Genomic DNA, 22,309 nt, shown 5'->3' with positions numbered 1-22,309 from the left:
ATTGCTTCTCTCCTAACATTTTCATGTGGAATTGCGAATGACGCCCCCTCCAAGTTTTTTTTTCTTCTTCCATACCTGAGGGCATGCTGACGTTGGGTTCAATTTGAGCGCCTTAATTGTGTACCGTTATTGAAGACATCTGGGCTGCCTTGGACAAGAACGAAACTGCTTGACGCCTTGTCTACAAAATTTTTATCTGCTTTTATCTCATCCTTTTCGTTAGCGCACTTACAGTGTAATGCCCGACAATTTTCAGTACCACCTCTGCACATGTTACATTTTTGAACCCTTGTCTGCTAATCAGTGTTCCTGTTTTCTTCCTGTATATATAGCGTGATGGCCACAGTGTACCTGTGATTGTTCCCTTTTTCATTTTTCAATGCTCTTTTAACAATTGTTTTGCCTTCTTTACTGTAATATTTCAAATGTTCCTATTGTTTGCGATTTCGTATTTTTGCTCCCCCCTTATGTAATTCCCCACCTAGGGGTCCTTAAGGGAAAATAAATGATGATGAGGATGATGATGATGAAACTGCGCAGGGATGTAGCCGTAAGAATGTTACCATGGGCAGCTCGGCCGATTTCACTTCAGAATATCTTCTAAACATTCCAGAGTTAGCATTCCTGAAACTGCCTCGACGAAGTGCAATTCCTTACCAAAAGGAGCTTGTTTGACAGATTAAGGATTCAAACTCCTATGCGCAACAGCACACGATTTGCAGCACAAAGAATAAAAATTGAAGAACCAAATTTATTTCACTCCATCCACTGCCGGTGATGCAGGATGCGAACGCAATGACGACAGTCATAAAGAAGCAAACAAAATGATTAAAACGAAGTCTAGATAGCACTGTGGTCGCGTGTAGTTTCTCGGACGAAGTTCGGCGTTTTAATGTGATTTTCACAGCTTCAATAAATTACTTGCGCCTCGTTTCGCCTATTACAGTGGCATAACGTATTTTTTTAAAATTAGCCAACAAAAATTTCCAAGAGAAACGCGATCCAAGGTTCACATACAGCTTGAGAATTCTCAAATATGCGGAATTCGAACAACTGTTAAGTCATTTATTTTTATTTTTTGGCGGTTCTTCCCACAGCGAACATTTCTCGACGACCAGCATTGCTCCTTACATTGGTACGTCACTGGAAACGTTGGAATGCGCTTCGTGAAACAAAAACAAAAATCCCGACACACAATATAGACGCCTGAAGCCCTCTGCTGAGCTGTACTTTAAAAACCGCACAAAGTGCCGCCGGAGTCACTTCACTTGTCAATACTGTAAATCACAACATTAAGCCGTAAGGCACGCAGTCACCAAGAGTTCGACGTTGGAGGGTTCACTCTCTACGGCTCGTCGCCGGAAGACCGAAGCTCCGCATACTCCAGGAAACCGTCGTTATTCTTATCGAACATCATCAGCGCATCCACAGCCTCTGAAAGGGTGGCAGCACCGAAAAGTCGAGGTTAGCCGTAATGCCGAACCAGTATGGCATAGCAGATTACGCAAAAATAACCAAATTTTTCTGATTTTATATTTTTGCTTTGATATATATTGGCCCTAATACAAATAGTCATTACAGTTGAACCTCGTTATAGCGCAGTTGATGGGGCCCGGCGATTACTTCGTTATAACCGTAGCTTCATTATAGCCTGCATTCACCGAGGTTCCAAAAGGAAGCGTCATTTCTTCGTTATATCCATCATTTCGCTATAAACCGTTTCGTTATACCGAAGTTCGACTGCAGTAGGTTTCTGCGCTAATCCTACAATTTCTGGTATTTAGCACACGTCTACCGAGCAGATAGCCGAGTAGGTGAAAGTAATTGGATATTCACGTCGCCGCTGCGCTCTTGACCCGAAACATTGGGCATCACACATCAGATGTGCACAATGTAGTTGCTGTAGGGGGCGGGGACCTCCGTCAAGCCTCTATAGGCTTTTTGTCCCCGCTCCCCACATCCTTGATGTGAAAATAAACCTGATTGATTGAAACCTGATTGATAGATTATGAGGAAGCATTAAAAAAGTGCGACAATATTTTTCAACACAACAGTTAGATACACACTACAGCCGAATGCAATGTAAAACGCCCAGCCGCGCTTAGCCGAAAACAGAATGGGAATGGGCTTCACTGTAATAACAGGGATCATATCTCCATGAAATTGTTTTCAATTGAATGCTGTGTTTGCAGTGGCAAGAAGCGACAATGATGATGCTGAACTGATCGTCCCTTACCGACTGTTTCGTTCAGACTGGACTCGGCTTCGTTCTTTCCATGGCCGTGACTGTTCATGTGCTTCATCGCGGTCAACAGTTCCCACCCGTCGAGCATGTTGTTGTCGTCAAAGTCGTGCATGCTGCCAACAAGGAAGATAACAAAGATCGATTGGATGATTGGTCAACTGATCGGTTTATTTATTGTAGCGTGAGCTACATTGGCCACAGTCTCGCCGTTTCGCGTGCTCCCTCCGTCGACCATACTGCGCGTGCGCGCGCAGCGAGTGACGTCACTAAGCACAGCTGAGGTGCCTCGCCGCGCGCGCTCGCCGCTGCTGTCGCCGGCGCAGAGCCACGTGACGTCACTGCCCACGCTACGTATATCCTGGCATAGCAGAGCTAAGCCATTGCGAACTTTTTTATTCCAACATGCGAAAGAAATAATGCAGCTGGCTCGGAGAATACGAGGGAGGCGTAATGCACGGCTCAGGATTAGTTGAGACCATAAATGGTTTACTTAACGTACGCTGCAATACCACTACTTAATGGGCGTTTCTGCAATTGCCCTCCTTCGAAACCCTGCCGTGGAGGCTGGGGTCGAACCCAGATCCTTGGGCTCAGCGACCAGACGCCATAGGTGGGTGAGCAGCCCCCTAGCTACGTGTGTGAGGTGGGGAGGTGTGTGGTGTTTCTGCAGGGTGGAGGCTTCACTATCCGAGGCTACAGAAGAAGACAGAGACTGGAAGAGACCAGCAGACACGCTGGCAGACAGGCCAACAGACGCTAGTTTTTTCGTACTATGAAACTGGTACTGCTTACACAGTAAAATTAAAGTTCACCGTGCACTAGTCGAACCTAAACCGACAGTTGTTTTCATAACGGCAGACCACGTAGAAGGATACTTCGATTACTCGACCTTAAACAAGGCAATTCCGACACGCAATTTCCTTAAGGCGCTGTATTCGACGCTCCCCCATACTCAGAATCGAAAGTGAAGCTTTGTTAATTTTCATGGCAAAAACGTTCCATCTAACTCATTAAGCACTGCCGCAACTTAATGTTTCCAATTGTAGATTGCGATCTTTCAAAAGGCGTCGCGCTCTTAAGATAAAGTTACCGCCTGTAGCACCTCCCATAAGTAGCACAGCTTCTCTTACTACCGCAGCCTGAAGTAGACCTACTGCTTGAGTTGGAGCGGCCGTCATTGCAACAGTAATACATCAGAAGCAAGATACCAAGTGTAAGGTCGTCGCTTGCACCCGCTTGTACGCGTTTCTTTTGCTTGTGTTTTTTTTTATACAGTTACGCCCCGAGCCGCTTCGCCGGGATGCCGGGCGTCCCGGGCGGGGAGGAAACTTTTGTCCTTTGTATGCTGTTTCGAGTTCTGTTTCGTACAGCGGTACCCGCGAGCCGCGTCGGCGGGGTGCCGCGTGCCTTCGGGGGCGGAACTTTTGTTTGTCTGTTGTTTGCCGTGCGGAGCGGGCCCCCTGGACGGACCGCACGTTCATCACCCGCATTTTGAGATGTTTGTTTCCGCGGGTGAACTCGTACTTTGCGTGGAGTGAGCATTGAGTGTGCAACTGGTTTAGTTGGGTCTCGTTCTAGCACCGACATGTAAGGCGCCGTGTGTCCCCGTAGTCAGCGCCGCTTCGCGCATGTGCGGGGCTCCGAACGCCTTCGACAGACCACACCCGCACATCTGTTAGGTGCCTGGGTTTGCGTTGTTTTTCTTTGCCGTATGTCGCAGCCACTGGTCGTAAATTTGCGCTTCTCTGCGGGGATGGGTATCCTAACCTTGCGGACCAAGGCCCAGACGCGCCGGTGCCCCAGCCCCGTCCGCGGTACATGGATTCCCCGAAACCGGGGGAAAGCGTCCTCGGTAATATGAGAGCGCTGAACGAATACATGTTTTTGTAGAAGCCCAGCCACGGCCGCGAGCTCTGAGCGGGCGGCAGTTGAGGTCGGAGCTGGGTAGGAGACGGACTTCCTCCCGCATGCTCGCTTAGGACGACGGACTGTCCTAAGCCCAGGGGCGACTCAGCTCAGTTATTCTTTTCAATGCTGCTGTCATCATTATAACTGTACTGTACCTTTTTGTTTTAATCAAGCGTTAATTAAATAAGTGTTCTCAGTTGATCCGGCCAATTCGAGAGGTTCTTTGGGCGAAGCAGGGAAACGGGACCTACTAAGAAGAAAGAAGAATCTACAAGCAACAACGAGTGAAGAACAAGAGAGAAAAACAAGACAAAACAGAACTAGAACATCTAATTGTTTTACTCCAAGGATGCACGGTAGTCTCTTTCAAATGCTCAATTTATGAGTGAGCAATAGTGCGCATGTAGTGGCCGCACGGTACGGAACGACAAAAAGAAAACATTAGGTGCCTTACGAAAGCATAATTTCCTCCTGCATGAAATATCATTATAGTAACAAAATCTGAACGAAGAAGTGCTTTTCGCAGATCACTGGTCAAAGATTATGATCTATGCCGGTGCACCATCAGCTTACCGAAGGAAGTAAAACAACGTCTCGTCTTCCGTCAGCTTTCCTTCGATTTGAAGATCCGTGATCGTCTTCAGGTCTTCCTTGAGGTGTCTGCGCCAAGAGGAAAGAGAAACAAGTGAATTCCCGCATGTTTCACTCCGCGTTTCAGCACTACAAGCACTGCTAGCACTGCAGATGAACCTCGGTGATTTGTTTGCCCCTTCCTCGCGGTGTCTCAGTAGTTAGGATGCTGTAGGCTGCTGAGCGGGAGGTGGCGGGTTCGATCCAAGTCGCAGCGGCCGCATTTCGATGGAGGCGAAATGCGTTACGTTCGTGTACAGCGCAATGTCTCTGCACGTTAAAGAACCCCGGCTGTTTGTAGTCCGGAGCTTTCCACTACTACGCCTCTCACACTCTTCCTTCCTTCACCCCTTTACAGCTCTGTTGAGGTGTCCACCGAGAAGTGAAAGTCACTGCGCCGTTCCTTTCATAAACGTATTGCTTTCCTTTCTTGGTTGCCCAATCATAGCGGTGTATTGTTCAAACGTGTCATTGACTTTAGTGCGGAAGCACTACTTCCCGGGGTCGAACCCTACCAAAAATCTTGCGGCATTCCTGACCTTGAGGGTGCAGAAATAGAATAAATATTGTCGCTACTGGGTTTCGAACCCGCGGCGGCAGGAACAAAACTTCGCTGGCCACTGCACGAGAGCACTATGCTATATCGCCGCCGCCGATCAAGCCTCGTGGTAAACTGCAACATACTCTCGCGCTGCGCATTGCGCAACGTCGTATTCATCAACTTTAATTTGCGGCGCAATCACATTAGATCAACTTAACCTCGATCAGAGCTTGACCAGAGTCTAATATCGCCGCCAGACGTGCCGACGACCCAGCAAAGCAAAACCATGAGTCAACCAGGCTAAACGCATGCTTTCGAACGTCTACTCGGTTTAACTACGTTAAACCTCTGCCACTTCTTTTACTCTTCTTTTGTAAGGCGCGTGAGCAGAATGCAGATATCACAGGTGACGTTATGCATAGAATTTGCAACATTCGCTCGGTAATGGCACCCTGCAAAGAAAAGAAAAATATGCTTTGTCTGTAATTACTGGAGGTACGGATGCGCGTGTTTAACGTCCCAAAGATCCCCGGGGGATATGAGGGACGCTGTAAGGGGCCGAAGGCTCTACGAAAATTTAGACCACCTGGGGATTTACTGCCCATGCATGTACACTAAATGCTTTCGAATGTTAATTTAACTCGTGCAACTTGGATGATACTACGACATTAGCTTATTACTGTGCGTTCACTTGCTAAAGCTGCACTTTGCAACCTTGCGAGCTTCAAGCATCGCGACGCAACCACCGTTGTGACAGTGAATTCCTGGATGATCAAAAATAACTCCGTTAATATTACTGCGGTAATTTCTAGATGACACGCTTAGTGAGCACCACATTAATATTAAGGAGGCTATTTCATACAACTTAGGTATCCACTGCCGCGACTGCAGTGTCGTCAGTATGGCGCCGCGTATTTGAAAATTGCTAGGTTGTAAAGAAGAATTAGTTTTAAGAGGTAAAACGGGCGACATCCGAGGCGACGGATATCAAAGCTCGGCGGGCTTTGCGTTAGCGCGCCGCCTATTCGCATAAAGGTTATCTTTTTTTTTCTTGCTTCGTCTATGTTTGCTCGTTTCGTTGGCGCGGTTGTCAGTGCGCGCGTGCGATTCGTGGCCAGCTTTCCTCTTGTTTTTCTTGGGCTTTTTCTTTTTTGCTCTTTGAAAAATTATGGCGTGTATATAAAAGACAGGACATCCGGATAAAATGAAAGTCGGAAGTTAGCTTTGAGTCTTTTCATCTCGTTGCGCTGTTTTACCATCGCGCGCGATCGCTTCCATGTGCTCGCAATACAATATAACGAGCGTGCTGTCGAATATACCTGAACTCAATTTGGTACAACTAAATTCAATTAAGCTCAAGTGGATTCATCTCAAGCCGCTGACAGTACTTTAATCCAATTCAAACAGTTGGATTGAGTTCAACTCAAATCGACTGGACAGAATATCGCGGACAAAAAATGCTATGCTAAGCTGCCGCCGCTAACTTCCAGTGTCAATGAATAGGACGATGTCGACGCTCCAAGAATGAAAATTACCTCAGAAATGGCGCTTTGAAGAATGCAAAGGGATGGAAATGTTGCACTTTCGATCACTATGAAATTGAAATCTAATTCATTTGATCAGCACTCCAAGAAACTCCCCTTTGTATAAGGGCAGCTACAAGAAGGAATCGAAACCGCTGAAGCAGGCAGTGGTTTTCGAGGTCTCGATTTTTATAGGTCAGAAGCTGAAGGTCACAAATACGACGGAAACATCTGCTTCTCCAATCGAGGTGCTCGAGAAACATGGAAGTAAGCTTAGACATTGCCCACGGAGGAAGGGGAGGAAATTCGTCCTTTAAACCCATCATTCAGGAGCACCGCCGAGGGAACATTAGCGAATGATTTCTAACACTCAATCTCCATCAAGGCATGAAATAATCGGCTCATGCTTGGACCACCTCGTCTCAATATTACCTGTGCCCACAATGCGCCCGAGCACGGCAACAACCAAAACAGAAAACACCTCTTCACATTCCTGTCTACCTCCCAGCTGTTCCTAAAACGGCGTTATTTAGCAAGATATGAGCGATAATTAAGCACCCCTGGCTTAATTTTCTTTCGCACTCCATCAACGCCATGTTCAATCTTGACCATACGTACGAATCAACCACAAAACTATGCTTCAGCTAGACTATAGATGCAAAATGCCTCCATCGAGCACTTACTCAATGTCGTGGATAATGTCCCTCTTTCCGAATTTCCTCCGCACCTCAGCAACTTTGTCTCCGCCATGTTCCGCGTTTGCAGTGACGACACCGAAACAGGTCGCCCATAGGGACAACAGGCAGAGCACAGCTAGCGCAGAGGTCCGGCCCACCGACAACGAAGCCTGCGTCGACTGCATCACGCAAACGAAAGACCGCACTGAACACGTCGAAAAAAAAAAAATGAACCACAGAAACAAAGGCTCGTCGGGCTTTTGTATTCTTCCCAAGTTCGTCCGTCCTTCGAAGTGTAGCGTAACAAGTGTCTTGAAACACGGCAGCACGTAGAAGCCGACGGACAGCTGCGGAAGACGATGCTGCCGCCCCGGTTCCGAGGTTGGCTGGACGCGACAGCTAGACAGAAGCCACGAGGAGCCACGTTGGAACGCTGATAAGACGGTGTCGGCGTCACAGATAAGTTTGGTCGGCGAAAGACTCAGATTAGAGGCAGCAGTTGCCTCTGCCACCCCGCACACGAATCAGTCGTCGCAAGTCAGTTTCGCAGCGGCAGGTAGTAACTGCCTTGCCTTCTTACGACCCGTAGCAGATGGCGCTGTCATTTCAGGAAAGCTACTGCTTCTACATGTGTTCCGTTACGAGGTTGCCGCAATTGTGGGCCCATGCATAGCGGATCTGCGTTCGGTTTTCCTGGTTCTTTCTTTCTTTCTTTCTTACTTTCTCCCCCCCCCCCCCCCCCCCCCCGTTTTCGCAAGTGCCTATGTGAAAAAAAAAAATTGTCGTCTCCAGCCGCCTATGCGCAATATTCGCCGCAAAACAAACACAAAATGAGTTATATGCTGTCCAATGTTTTCCGCGCTGGCAGAATGGTTGACTGTTCTTCGTCACTTTATCTTTATTATGTTCGCTTGCAGTAGCCTGCCAGAGATTAGCATGCTGTTAACTGCGATGAACATTAAAGAGTGCCTTTTTAAAAGTGTATCTATTGGCTCAGGCCATTAAATGGGATGATTACATCAATGGAAGCAGATTTGCAGCTTTAATCAAGTTTGGAAGGGACTGATGATGCGGCCTCTGCGTACAGCACCATAAGCCGCAGCACTGAGCGGTGAGAGATCCGCCACGGGCAGTTGGCGAATTCTAGTCGGTATCAAAAGGAATTTGGCACCCCTGCATGACTGGCATCGTCTGGAGCCTATAAAAAACTCGAGGGCGAGGCCTGCAGCACTTGTAGCAGCGTCTTTCAAAAGCGCTAGCATTAGCGGCTGTATAGTTTAAAAAAAGAACCTTATCAGTGTGATTTGATACAAGCATTGAAGCAGTACAGATGCGCTTAGTCAGTATAATGTAAGACTGCACTTTGGGCGTGATCTATTTCTTCTGTGTGTTCTTCGTCAAAGCATTGGAACTACTATGTGCGCGTAGGCGCTGCTCTGCTTTGTCTGTAAAAGGTTGTTCTCGGTGCGATTGACGTGCCGAATCTTATGAACAGCATGTAAGTACAGCCTTTGTCAAAAGTTTAGAGCCCATGGAGTTTGCTTCTAAGCACTATTGTGGCGCTCCTGTAGCACTAATGGAAGTCCTACGCATCGGAGGGAGCAGGACCAAAAATCTTCTTACCTTCATGAGATTTGGGACGCTGAGGTCGCATTACGAGCAAAGCAATGCAGCTCAGAAGCAAACCCCCTGGGTTCTAAACTTTTGACAAAGGCTGTACCTGCATGCTCGCAGTATATTTACACGTAGGTGTGATGTATTTGCTTCATATAAGCACATAAAAGGCTCGCCCATGCTCAGGATGCAAGTATTGGGTAATCTGGCTAAAGGAGATTGGTCTTGACTCGTTCTCGCCTTTTAGAGGCGCCTGGAAGCGCCGCAAACTCATATTCAGCTTCTTACGGTCATTGCTTACTCGTGTTGCCATAACATCGTGCACTAATGTCAAGGCTTCGCGGTGTTTTTGGGCCAGATATGATTACCAAATGAATGAATGAATGAATGAATGTTCTAAAAAGTCTAAAATATTTGGTAAAGGTGACCTTGTAGCAATTTATAAAGATGTTTGAATGACATGTTCCTGTCTATCACACGTTCCAGGCACACTTCGTATATGAATGGGAGCCATGCGGCACGGCTCTTGCTGCGCTTCGCAACATGTTTCTTTGAATCCCCTCAGTTTGTTATCAGGCTCTGTGTACAAAATAGCGAGTGAAAACTATTTTGAAAACAGCAAAAAGGACAAAGCCGGACCGAACCTAGGCTGCCTTGCCAAGAGGAGGTGACAAAGTGATGGTGTCTATGGCTCTAGAAACATTCCAGTGGTCTTGTTGACTCTTTCAACCATGCACGAAGTAACCTAGAAGGCTCTGTATTGTAAGCTCCTCTCGCTTTTGCAATGTGACCTTAGTGGTCTCAACCACAAGCTTCTGCTCTTACCTACAATGGCAATCTTTTTAGTTTGCCTGTTTGTCTGGTTCGGGATGTTGGACAGGAATTTTGTGGATAACATTCCCAACGTACCGCTCACAATTCCACCTGACAACGATATTCAGCAATTATGAAGATCCAAGCACTGTCTGAAAATATGAGCGAGATTTCGAGCGGAGTAATCGTTTCGTTATTTTCGTTATTTTTCTCTAATGCTTTTAATCTGTCTACGCTACATACTACGAGTCTTTGAAAGGGTACTGAGGCGTATACTTGAAAAATGCACACACCGGCCCTACTTTGACGTGTGACCAATAACAGTACGCAAGAATATCATAAGCAATTTTACCATTTTTTCAGTAAATTTAACTGAGGGACACGCGCAACTGCGGTGTACATGAGTTTCCCGTGCACATATGAACTTCGGTTCCTGTAGCAAAATTCTTTGCTGTGACAAGTTGCTTCATCGAGTTAACTAGAGTTTACCATTGCTTGCAGGATCCGACAAGATTTTTCCGTTGCATCGCAAATATATGAATGCAAACAAGACGGAATCCGGCCATCTTGATTACGCTTCGGCTCCACAACGCAGGACTTGTGGTGGAAGCCGAAATGTCATCTGTTTATCTGGTCAACGTTCGTGTTGTTTCCGACGTATACGCCCAGCCAGATGACATTCTGTTATAACCATCATCGTCTTAACAACGTCCACTCCAGTACAAGAGCCTCTCCCATATCCCTCCAAATGGCTATATCCTGTGCCACCTGCGGCTGTCTTATCCCCGCAATCTTCCTAATATCACCGACCCCCCCCCCCTGCCCCCCCCCCCCTTACTGCTACGCTTCCATGTCGTAATGACAGAGCCAGTTCTGTCGCAACAACACCAACTTCGCAATACTGCAGAAAAATCTCTCGCAACGACAGGCGACAAAAGCGACAGACGACAAAATTTTGTTGCATTTGGGATCGGCTCCGTCGTATTTTTCGACAAGGTTGCCTTCGCTAGGAATCTAGTCCGTTACTTTTAACCACCGTTGGTTCTGCTGCCTTCGCACTACATGCCCTGCCCAAGTACATTTATCTGCCTTGATTTCAGCTAGTTTATCATTAATTCGCGTTTGTTCCCTGTCCCATTCTGCTACCTTCCTGTCTCCTTATGTTACGCCAATAATTTTCCTTTTCATCGCTGCGCTGTTCGCAGCTCATTTTCAAGCCTTTTCCTTAGTTTCCGCCACATAGGTGAGCACTGGCAAGATAAAAATGTTGTGCACTTTCTTATTTGGGTGTGCTTAAAGCTGATATCATGACCTGAGAGTACCTCTCGAATGCACTTCACCCCATGCTTATTTTCCAGTTATTTTACTCTTGTACTCCGGGTCAGGTATGCATATTACCTGACGATTTCCAATGCTTGGCTGCCAACCGTAAACTGCTGTTCCCTCTCAGGAGTACTGAACATCACTTTAGATTTTTTCGTATTAATTTTTAGAACCACTTTACCGCTTCGCGTGTCTCGGTACTCGATCACGCTTTGCGATTCCTCCGTTGAGTTACATGGCAATGCAATGTCATCAGCGAATTGGCGATTACTGAGGTATTCCTTATCAGCTTTACACACAATTCTTCTCAATCCAATTTGCTGAATACTTCCTAAAAATACGCGGTACTGGAGAAACAGCGTCTCCCTGCCGGACTCCCTTCATGATTGCAGTTTTATCATTTTCCTTTTAGAAGATTATGGCGGCTGTACAGCCGCTATAGGTATTTTCTAGTACTTTTACATATCCCTCTTCTACCCCTTTGTTTCGCATTGTCGGCATGACTGCTGAGGTTCCAAGTGAATCAAATGCTTTCGTATAATCACTAGCCTATTCCTATAGGGGTTGGTTATTTTGTGTGCACTTCTCTATCGCCTGTCCGTTGGAGAGAATATTGTCTATAGTCGAGGAGCCTAGTCCTTTTGGCAGACTGAAGTCTAAGGTTGCTATTACATTAGCGATTGCATTGCTCATGCCTTAGGCAACCGACAGTAAGCTGATCGGTCTGTAGTCCTCCAAATGATTGCTGTGCCCTTAATTATCGATTAAAATAATGTTAGCGTTCTTCCCAAGATCCCGGCAGGCTCGAGGTCGTGTGGTATTGTGTATACACGATGGAAAGTTTTTCTTGCTCAATCTCCCTATTGCCTTCAAATAGATGTACAGTCACCTAATTCTCACCAGCCGCTTTCCCCCTTTCCACTGCTTTCACGACTTTTACTTCATTTATTACCGGTGGACTGTACAATTCCTCCTCATCACTGCCTCTCATATCAGCATGTTTATTATTTTTGGCTACTGCGTAGATCGGTGTAGTATTCCTTTGCTACTTTAATTGGTAGCGACATACCCTGGATTTAACACATGGACGTATGGCACAAACTCCCCAACCGGGTTGTGCGCACACAGCACGTGCGAGTAGGCGGAACAGAAATGCACTTTATCCCACAAGAGAAGCAACAACAACCAACAAGCGCACATCAGAGAAGACACTGATCACATGCTGCTGAACAATTTGACAGTTTCGTGCTCACTGCAGGAGTGAGTAACATTCTGATGCAAGCACTGCTCGACAACCACCGCACGCGTGCCAGAACACATCGTTCGAGGGCTTTCCCTTGGAACTTTCACACGAGCTTGTAAAACGGTTGGACTTGGCCGCACACCCGCACGGAGAAATCAGTGTACGTAGTTCCTTGCAATGCCCGTACTTCTATCCACAGGGCGCGACCATGCCGCAGCGTTTCGCTACAGTACGAGGTGATGTAGCTAGCAGGCAGCGGGTCGAACCCGGGTTGGTAGGGTCACTGTTCAGCGTGAGGGTGCTGCGCATTTCCATAAGCCGCGGCACCTCCATTGTCTTGTGCCGGCTCTCTTTCCTTGGGCTTCACGTCCCGGATGAACGACAGCCACTCAGGGAAGGATACGAAGCCGTCGTCGTCCGCATCGACAGTCAGCAGATTGTCCGCCATTGCTATGCAGAGAAAGAATGGGGAAGAACAGACCTCAGAATTAGTTACTGTTACAGAGGGACGATGATCATCTACCACGTGGGTGGCATTGAACGTAACTTATCTGAAATGTCACCGAAAGCCAAATCCCACAGAATTAGGCCAGGTGTGTCAGCCTTTAGGTCAGCAGAAGCCCACATTACCTCCGTCATGGCAGGGGAGGGGGAGTTGCAGGATTGCGGAGTATGTTTGTTTGTTTGTTTGTTTGTTTGTTTATGGGGTTTAACGTCCCAAAGCGACAAAGGCTATGAGAGACGCCGTAGTGGAGGGCTCCGGAAATTTCGACCACCTGGGGTTCTTTAACGTGCACTGACATCGCACAGTACACAGGCCTCTGGAATTTCTCCTCCAAAGAAATTCAGCCGCCGCGGCCGGGATCGAACCCGCGTCTTTCGGGTCAGCAGCCGAGCACCATAACCACTGAGCCACCGCGGCGGCGGAGTATGTTTGATGTTAACGCTGCATTATGGCAAACAAGGCTAGAGGACGGTTAAGGGGAAGAAAAACAAAGACCACAAAAACAGAACGCATGCTGACGACAAGATTTCTTTCTTACTGATCCTATAACTGAGTTTCAGATGCGCGTTCAGCTCACAGCAATGGATAAGTATTCAATTGGCGTTTAACGCCTGCCGAAACACACTACAACGCTTCCATCATGATTATCCAGAACCACTCGTTAAATAGGATAAGCACGCTGCGAAGGTCGGAAATATAACTGTGACGAGGCAATGGAAAACTATCGCCGAACGCCGGAGGCACAAATACCGAATGGGGCATGACACTCAGGAGCTCCACACAGTCCAAGCATGGTTGTAGCTTTGTGGGAGGAGCGGATGGTAGCAAGCGCAGAACAGCGCAAAGGCAACACTAACTGACTAGAAGAGCGCTGAGGAGGATTACAGCATGAGAAGAATGTTTGAAGGATAGGAGGAAGGGATGTGGTGGCTTAAAGTCGTACAGTTTATTCGCTGTCGGGCATTGAAAATTTAAAAGGTCCTTACAGTTGTCTCAGCAGTGTCATGCGATTAAGCTGTGCTTGTGTCAAGCGGCAGTTTTTGGAGCCGTTGGGGACGTCCTAATAGTCCGCCTACTCCGGGTAAGAAAAAGGCAGACTTAGGCATTAATCGCGCAGCGGTTAAGCGAGAAACAATAGAAGCCATAAGGAGTCCCGAGTGCACCAGTATTCTAGGAGAACCGCCAACCTCAAGGTACGCAGACAGGTGAACATAGCTACGTTCTGCGGAGCAGGAAAAAAAAACGAATAAACAAAAATTGTTGCAGCGGCTGATTTGAAACGCGGTACTCGTAGCGCTATCCGCTATCGTGGTCCGCTTCCGCTAGGATCCAGTTGCGCCTGCGCAGTGTCAGGTGTGCGTCCCTCGACTATCTGCGCATGCGCTGCTGGCAACTCGAGCACTGTGTTCGAGGTAGCAAATCGCAAATCACGCTATGTGAAGTCTTTACAATGAAGCATGTGGTCGCTATTTCGCTGAGGCATTGTCTGAAATATCCAATAATCAGTAGACGCTTTGCTTTTTTAGGCTTCTTTGTTTTTTCTTTTTATGTCCCTTCACCCATTTCCATGTGTAGGATAGCAAACTGAGCCTGAGTGTAACCAATATAATTATCCCTTTTTCGATTTTCTCTTCCCTTTCTTTTACCCAGCAACAAGCAGCTGGAGCGCTCCCAAGAAGCTCGAAGGAATTTCTACGGAATTACAATTGAAAACAGAAGAAATCACTCTATGAGACGTGCTTCACTGCTGAATTGTGCACTTCTGCAGGGAAGCCTACATACCAGCCTCATATTTACTCCTTGAGGTCTGTTGAGCTCAAAACACTGGTACGCAGCTAAGGGGCCCGAATGTCAGGCATGCTGTTCCATAGAACACAATTTTACTCGTTATTATGTACTGCTGAGGATCATTCAGGCTGAGATCCCTACAGCGTTGTGCTCTATACCTCTCCCACAACTGCCGACAACCTTTCCACAGTGAACAGGCGATGTGGTCAAGATAAACTTGCATCTGCATGAGTTGTGCCGACTGCACACATGTAGACACTCACTGACTAACTTCTTCTCCGTGGACGTCTCGTTGTTGTGCTCGAGTAGGTGGTCGAAGGCCTTCATCAGCTCGAGGCCATCCAGGTTATTGTTGTCGTCGTAGTCGTGCATCCTGAACATAGATGGCGCCACACACACAGCGAGACTGGTCGGCCGCGGTTCGCGCGGCAACTAGTGCGGGAAAATTCAAAAGCCGTGTTCTCCGATATCATATAACTAGCCTTGGTTAGAGTTGGCAAGCATGTTGGCTACCTCTTGAGGAATGTCACATTACTAACAGCCTTGAATTTTGCTCCGTTCGCTTGTAAGACTTCACACCAAGTAGACTCTTATCAGTCTCAACTGAGCCAAAGTATGACAAGCAAATTTGTGATAATTGCGAAAGAAAAATATATATGATAGGTGGGGATCCATTCTCATATTCTGTATCAGCTTTGAGGCGGCATACACATGCCTGGACCTTGCACGTCTCGCATCTGATCCACAGACGACGAACAAATAGACTACCATCGCCTGCTCAGCGGGTAAAGAGTGCAGGTAGATTACACACCTCATGAAATAGAATGTCGTTTCTTCAGTATCCAGGTCGCCGTGCTGTGCCAGATCCAAGACACGTGACAGGTCTTTCTTGATGTGCCTAAGTGGAAAAGAATTTCGCCGAGACTTCACTACAATGTCTGACAAGGATTGAAAGATAAAGTAAATACGATTTTTATGTTCGTAAAAATAAGGAGCTTATTTGTAAAATGCGAAGAAAAATGTGAAGAAACAGCCGCGTGCAGCGTTAGCGTTTCGATAAAGTTGGCAACTGTGATCTGTTTTTCGTTGAAGTGATGCTGCATTATTTGAGGTGTATAGCCTCTGCAGAAAAGCTGTGCAGTCCGATTTGGTAATAATCATAAAAAAGCTTTATCGAGTTTTTTAACGGTCCCATGTGACGCATCGTACTCAAGTAGAGGTCTATATGTAACTGACTTGCACCAATTTCTTTGTGATCGGTAGACACACGTAAATATCTACAAGGGCATCACCATTTTGTTCACTCCGGCTAACATTTCTGCTAGTTGGTGTTGCTTGTAACTGTTCTTTCGAGGTACCTGGCCAGTGCCGTGCGCTGTGAGCTGATATCTTTTAGCGCGTGAGTGTTGTTTTTTCTTTTTAGGCAGAACAAATATATACAACACTGAAATTCATTGAATCTCATACTCCATGCGCTGCACCAAGCACAAACTTTGTTCATATTCTCTTCAAGAATTTGTTTGCATTTTGAGCCGTTTATTTTACAATAAATTCTGAAATCGATCACAATAAGGCTCACATCAGATTGCGCAATGTCGTTGATAAGAATCAGGATCAATATATGGCCCTAAATTAAACCTGTAGCATTTGCAGATTTCTCGAAAGCGAATCCCACGGCTTGTTTCACTGAAGTTTGCGCTCAACCAAGGCAATCCTTGCGCGGAAACTACAAAGAAAACAACGATTCTGGCGCCGCTTGGGCTCCGTTATGTAACACACGCTTACAAGTTGAATCAATATGCGACGAAACGCGGCCTTCGAATTTGGCGTCAACCACGCGTAAAACGATCGCAATGCGGATGTGCCAACGCCAGCGACTCACAACGCGAGTGGCGTTCAAGGCACAGAAGGCTCTCAGAAAAGTAGAAACGGTCTCCTCACAACCGGCGCTGTCGGTACTTAACTCAGAGCCTTCAAGAACAGTGTACCGGCGGTCTTGCAGTAATAATCTGCGAAACCTGGTCAGCGGATCTGGCATTGAACAGCATTCCGCTCGTGGGGTATAGGGACAGAAAGGAATTGAAGGGGACAGTGAGAATGTCACGCCCGATGGCTTATTCTTACACCCCTGCCACACGGGTACAAAAAAATGACATTAGGCACCTAAAGCAAGTTGCTTAAAGCCATTACTCCTGTAGCCGGTGCTACACGCCGAGGTGTCATTTCACTTTGTGACGATGATGCTCTAAAAATTTTACGAAAATGTTGCCAAACGTATCAACCCTGTTGCAATTGTAGGCTACGTTAGAAAAATTTAATATTTTTTTTTTTTCAGCAAATACTATTCATTTGGCCGTGTCTCTTGTCTACTTCGAAGGTTGTTTTTCGATCGCATTCGGTCACCTTTTCTTGTAGTAGTGAAATTTTGCTACAATGTTAAAAACAGCTACCTGTATATCGCTAGCTAATATTAATACGTTCTTTGTTACTTAACAAAGGATTTCTGCATGCAAGATATGTGTTAGTTGGCGCAAGCCCTGGGCACGAGAGTATTCATTGTGTCATCGAATGCAGGCCGAATGAGTTGTGGCGAACCCGTCATGTTGCGAACGGCATTAAGACAAATGTCATTACGCTTCGCATGTGTAGCAAAACGCGAATGGCATTAAAACTTAACGCACTAAGTGGCTAATGCCATATATTTTTGTGCCCGTGTGACAGGGGCATTAGTCATTTCTCTAATATTAAACTTTTCACAGGTACTGGACATTTTATCAGCATAACAACGTGCATTCTAGCACCAGCTATAGCTGATGTATCAACATTACGCAGGTGGCACGGTATACTGCGCGTAATGTAATATCGTGGCACAGTACACTGCGCGTAATGTTGATATCGTCTTTGCCAAAAGTGCACCAGGCTGCATGGTTGGCTTCTCAGTCCTGTAGTGGAATACTAAGGGAAGCAGAACCCCTGTCCGAACTTTTCAACACCTTTTGATCTGTACGGAAGCCGTAAGGGCTCCGTTATGTGGATGAGAGGCAAACAACGCAGCCTGGTTACCTTTGAAAGTAGACTGTACGTGCAGGTAGAGCTGGAAGCATGTGCACGCACGATTGCGGTAAGGCGCGGGTACTAAATACTAAGCTACTACGTGCCTGATCAATGCCAGAGCTGCTTGTACATTGAGGTAAAAGAACTGTATGGTAAAAGGATGATCTCGACCGACAACGTACTCGCTGTCCCTGGAGATCTCGACCGCGCTGTAGCGGGTGCGGAGGTCTTCGAGCTCATCCAGAACCGAGTCGTCTTCGGCGTTAGTCCCGTCGTTGGGTACCATGATGGCCGCATCCCGGGGCCACAGAGCGGCGGCCAGCAGAGCCCACGCTGTCAGCCATCGTTCACCCAGCATGGCGGACCTCTAACTCCCAGGATGATCCTGAGCTGTAACAACGCGCAAGCCAGACATGACACACAGAAAGGGTCCCTCACGTAGCAGATACGAAGACAACACGATGAGCTTGTAGCTGAACCCGGGTACTGGTGGCCGAAATTATTTCGAAGACCTCCACTGCGGCACCTCTTTCTTCCTTTCGTGCCGCGACCTAATAGGTTTAGCAGTGTATGCTGACAATCTCGCGCCATACAGAACAGCCAGAAAGGAGTACCCAACACCACACAAATCCCTCAATATGTTAGAAGAGAACACCCTTAGGAGACTACAAACCAACACATACCCAACACCAGCTAAATTACACCAGTGGTACCCTACACTATACTCTCCGCAGTGTCCACATTGTGGAGAGGTAGCTAACCTCTACCATATGGTGTGGGCATGCCAATATAATCCTTTAGTTGACCTCATTCCCAACCCCTCGGAGGAGCAGTGGGAGGCTATTCTGCTCAGCGATGATCCTGACCGTCAGCACTGACTGGTGGGGAGGGCCAGCGCAGCAGTAGCAGCCAGTGGACTACCGGACTAGGCGGCCCACTCACATGTTCTGAGAATATTGAAGAAATAAAGATGTTTGTAATCAATCTTTAACTCCCTCTATCTCTCTCCTTACTGCGTGGTTCGGGTGTCCGCCGAGATATGTGAGACAGTTACTGCGTCATTTCCTTTCCTCAAAACCCAATTATTCTTCTTCTGCCACACAAGTCCTATGATTAAAGATTGCGCAGACGGTGCTTTCAAAGGAAAAAAATAATAAAAAAAGCGTTTTCCTCGCCACTCTGCTTCTGTGGCACTGGTGATGTCACCACTGGATGACGTCACACATAATTAACGACTAATTATTAAGTAATGACAAATTACTAATTAATGACGAATTACTGGTTATTGGCTAAACACTAATTAACTGTTAGTTAATGACGCTTAAGCTTTGCTTTAGGAGTGGAACGCGAGAGACTGTTGTAGCTCTGCCAGGGAGTCCACGGAACGCCACCACCCGTTCGGCGCGATGCCTTGCCCTTTGAACGCAACGCTTTTTGAGGAAAGGAAATGGTGCGTTAATTCTCTGTCATCTCGGTGGACACCTGAACCGCACCGTAGAGAAAGGGAGGAAGTGGGAGTGAAAGAAGAAAGAGAACGAGGGTTCGTAATGAAGAAAGTGAAAATTGTATTTGAGAGAAGGAAACTACGCAGTAATTGTGTCATCTCGGTGGACACCCGTCAAAAGCGTTAACACCTCTGCTGACAACTTTCTATCGACAACAATGAGGCATTAAAGGCTTTCGCTTTAAAAGGTGATTCCTATCTGATCCAGCCCACCAGTGTAGGCAAAGTGTGTTGTTCACAAACTCGCGGCTTTCATCGGTGGAACCACAGCCAGAGTGAGTTTGATCCGGGTTGTGACAAGATCCCTAGAAGTCGCCGAACGCCACGGGCTCATGGCCACTTGATGGGGCTATAAACCCACACCATCTGCTACTCTTGTCGGCGGAAATTAAGTTTATCCTCCTCCTTCTGGGTCGACAATCAGACGCATGTTAAAGATGAAAATATCTGTTTGTTTCGAACTAGCGTTCAGTCAGAATTGCTTGTTCTTGAGCTCTGATTTCTTCATTGCCCAAAGATATATAAGCAACATCGGAAGACGAAAAGAAGACAAGCCAAGGGCACGGACAGGCGCTGTTTGCACCCTGTCAGCTGATATGCCCGTGCCCTGGTGTGTCGCCCTTCAGTCACGGTCCCGCTTAACGCTGTCGCTTGAATTCTCGCAGCGCTTACGTCAAGACTCGTCGGAGCACAAAAGCCGGTAGTAACGGCCACGCGTTTTGCTCTAGAAGGTGCAAGGGTGCCGAAGACGAGGGACAAAGAACAGACGCAACCCGACTCTGCAAGCAAAGACGGAAGGCGGAAACAGTCGGCGAGAAAGGCATACAGCGAGAACTGACTCACCGGGCGTTCGTTGTTTTCAGCGGTGGAACGGCAGCGGAGAACATGAGCGCGCCGAGCGGCGGCGGCCTAGGCGAACACGAGCACGTGTCGGCACGAGAAGGAAATGAAGACGAGCAACAGTCTCAGGTTTGGCTTCTGGCTGAAAACGACATTCGCGCTCTGTCCGAAGGAATAAAGGAAGAATACGCAGTCTTCGTAGCCGCGGAATTTCTTCGTAAAATGGCCGAAGCTGTCGTCGAGGTAGGCGTAGTTTCACCCAGAAAGAATGCGACTCATTTTTTAATGCACCCTGGCAGACGGGGGCTGTTAGGGGGCTGTTAGGAGGGGGCTGTTAGCCTTTAGCCTTACGCCACCCGCAGGGATTCATCTGTATTGTTTCCTGCAAATAAAAAGCCAATTCAATTCAATTCAAAGATATAGCAGTTGAATGTAGCTAATACATTTGCCAGTAATAGAAAAGGCAATAAAGAAAAACACATGGAAGACAGTTTGATTTACATGGTCATCCACACCCATCTGCATTTAGACCAGATGAATATGCTTGATAGCGAGGTTCGATAGCGCGGAGGAATGCCAGCGGCTCACGCGGACGGAGGCAGACGATGCACCCGAAAGCGGAAAAAGCCACCTTTATGTTGTTTTCCTCAGCTAGTTTGCGGAAACTGCGCAGTAGCCGGTGGAAGGAACCAATCTGCATCGAGAAGAACGAAGCACCACAGCTCCTCACGCATTTCGGAACGCTGCGGAAGGTCCTGCAGTTAGGCCGCAGCTTGCCTTGAAGAGAAGTTTATTGGACTCATTATTCATACAAAGGGACCATAGTCCCTCACAAAGACAAAAACAACAAGGCAGCGACTAGTGTCGCTCGGTACAAACAAGCTATGAAACAAGAACACGACGGCGACTGCTGTCGCCGTTCACACAAAATCATTCACAGCACAGAATGTTCAAAGGTTTCATAATGTCCAGGCATCGCGGGGGGACCAGCGCTTTTTTGCCACCGGGACTCTCTCGCTACAGTAAATACATGCGGTCGCGGTCGTCTCAGCTATCTCAGGTATTTAATTTTAATGTTGTCCAGGTGATCCTGGACCTGGATTAGCATCCAGGAATGCTCTCTGCAATGCGGACGCTATAGTCCCCAAATGTCTGGTACTGGAGCCCCACGATGCACTTCTGCATTAAAACACAGGTGTGCAACGATAGCTGAATGATGGGAATTTATCGCGTGTAAGCGGGCGTTACGGTGTGCAGTAGAAAAAAGCTCGCGTGCCAACCTGCAGGCTAATCAGAATGCTCTCCTCGCGGCATGTAATCCACGTGGGATGCACGTGGCCGAGAAGTGTCAATGGATGGACTTCAATGGCATGCTCTTTGAATCGGAGTGGTAGCTGGCGCCAACTGGTGTTTTCTATCGAGAATGCACCATCTATGTCGAAGTATTATGGATTGACTCGGGTGGACTAGCGATCACTCGGGACTAATCGATATGCTGGGCGATGGTGGTGTAGTAGTAGTAGTAGTAGTAGTAGTAGTAGTAGTAGTAGTAGTGGTAGTAGTAGTAGTAGTAGTTCGTTGAAGTAAGAATAACAGGAAGAAAATTTTTTTGCTAGCCCCGGCATCTGCCATCGTTACGGGAAGCACCTGAGCTGAGACAGCGGAAATAGAGGGATAGCAGGCAGACTCGAAAAATGAAATGAAAGAGAGGAGGGAGAGAGGTACAATAGACATGTATTCTGTTTACACTATAACATAAGTACAGGTCGGTGATACCAACAGTAAGATGCAGACAACAATCCACTGCAGTCCGCTAGTGGATACCTGAGAAAAAGAAACCAACCTTCGGAGAGAGCATCGCCGGGATCTAGTTGCGTGTTTGGCGCACGGTTCTACGGCTCGCGTTTCACTCAGACGCGTCGGCGCCATACTGAAAGCGAATCCTCAAGGCATCCTACAGCTGCAAGGCATGCATTCGAAATAATAAAAACAAAAAATTCTAAATCCCTCAGCCCAACACTGAGTCGGCGTGTTTCTACTGTGCTTGTGAGGAACACTCCGCCACCTAGTGCTGGAGCTGCGCTGCAGCGTCTCTGGTAAC

The 22,309-nt window shown here is 47.2% G+C and overlaps 2 protein-coding genes across 2 annotated transcripts; both read right to left on the bottom strand.

Moving 5' to 3' along the window:
* Positions 1–731: 731 nt before the first annotated feature.
* On the bottom strand, positions 732–7,958 carry LOC149358615 (longistatin-like). The gene is made up of 4 exons (XM_089570762.1): positions 7,531–7,958; positions 4,727–4,813; positions 2,237–2,358; positions 732–1,434 (listed from the first exon to the last, which is right to left on the bottom strand). Exons 1-4 carry the CDS (start codon positions 7,707–7,709, stop codon positions 1,346–1,348), a joined length of 477 nt encoding a protein of 158 aa, XP_089426888.1. The 5' UTR covers positions 7,710–7,958; the 3' UTR covers positions 732–1,345.
* A 4,463-nt stretch (positions 7,959–12,421) lies between these two features.
* On the bottom strand, positions 12,422–20,330 carry LOC149358614 (longistatin-like). Its single transcript, XM_089568880.1, has 5 exons — positions 20,212–20,330; positions 18,047–18,254; positions 15,622–15,708; positions 15,074–15,183; positions 12,422–12,967 (listed from the first exon to the last, which is right to left on the bottom strand). The coding sequence occupies exons 2-5, from the start codon at positions 18,220–18,222 to the stop codon at positions 12,798–12,800; spliced, it is 543 nt and encodes a 180-aa protein (XP_089425006.1). The 5' UTR covers positions 18,223–18,254; positions 20,212–20,330; the 3' UTR covers positions 12,422–12,797.
* Positions 20,331–22,309: the final 1,979 nt, after the last annotated feature.

Source organism: Amblyomma mixtum, chromosome 2 (genome assembly GCF_055824585.1).
Source record: "Amblyomma mixtum isolate Tamu chromosome 2, ASM5582458v1, whole genome shotgun sequence".
NCBI lineage: Eukaryota > Metazoa > Arthropoda > Arachnida > Ixodida > Ixodidae > Amblyomma > Amblyomma mixtum.
This window is presented reverse-complemented; position numbering and strand designations above follow the sequence as displayed.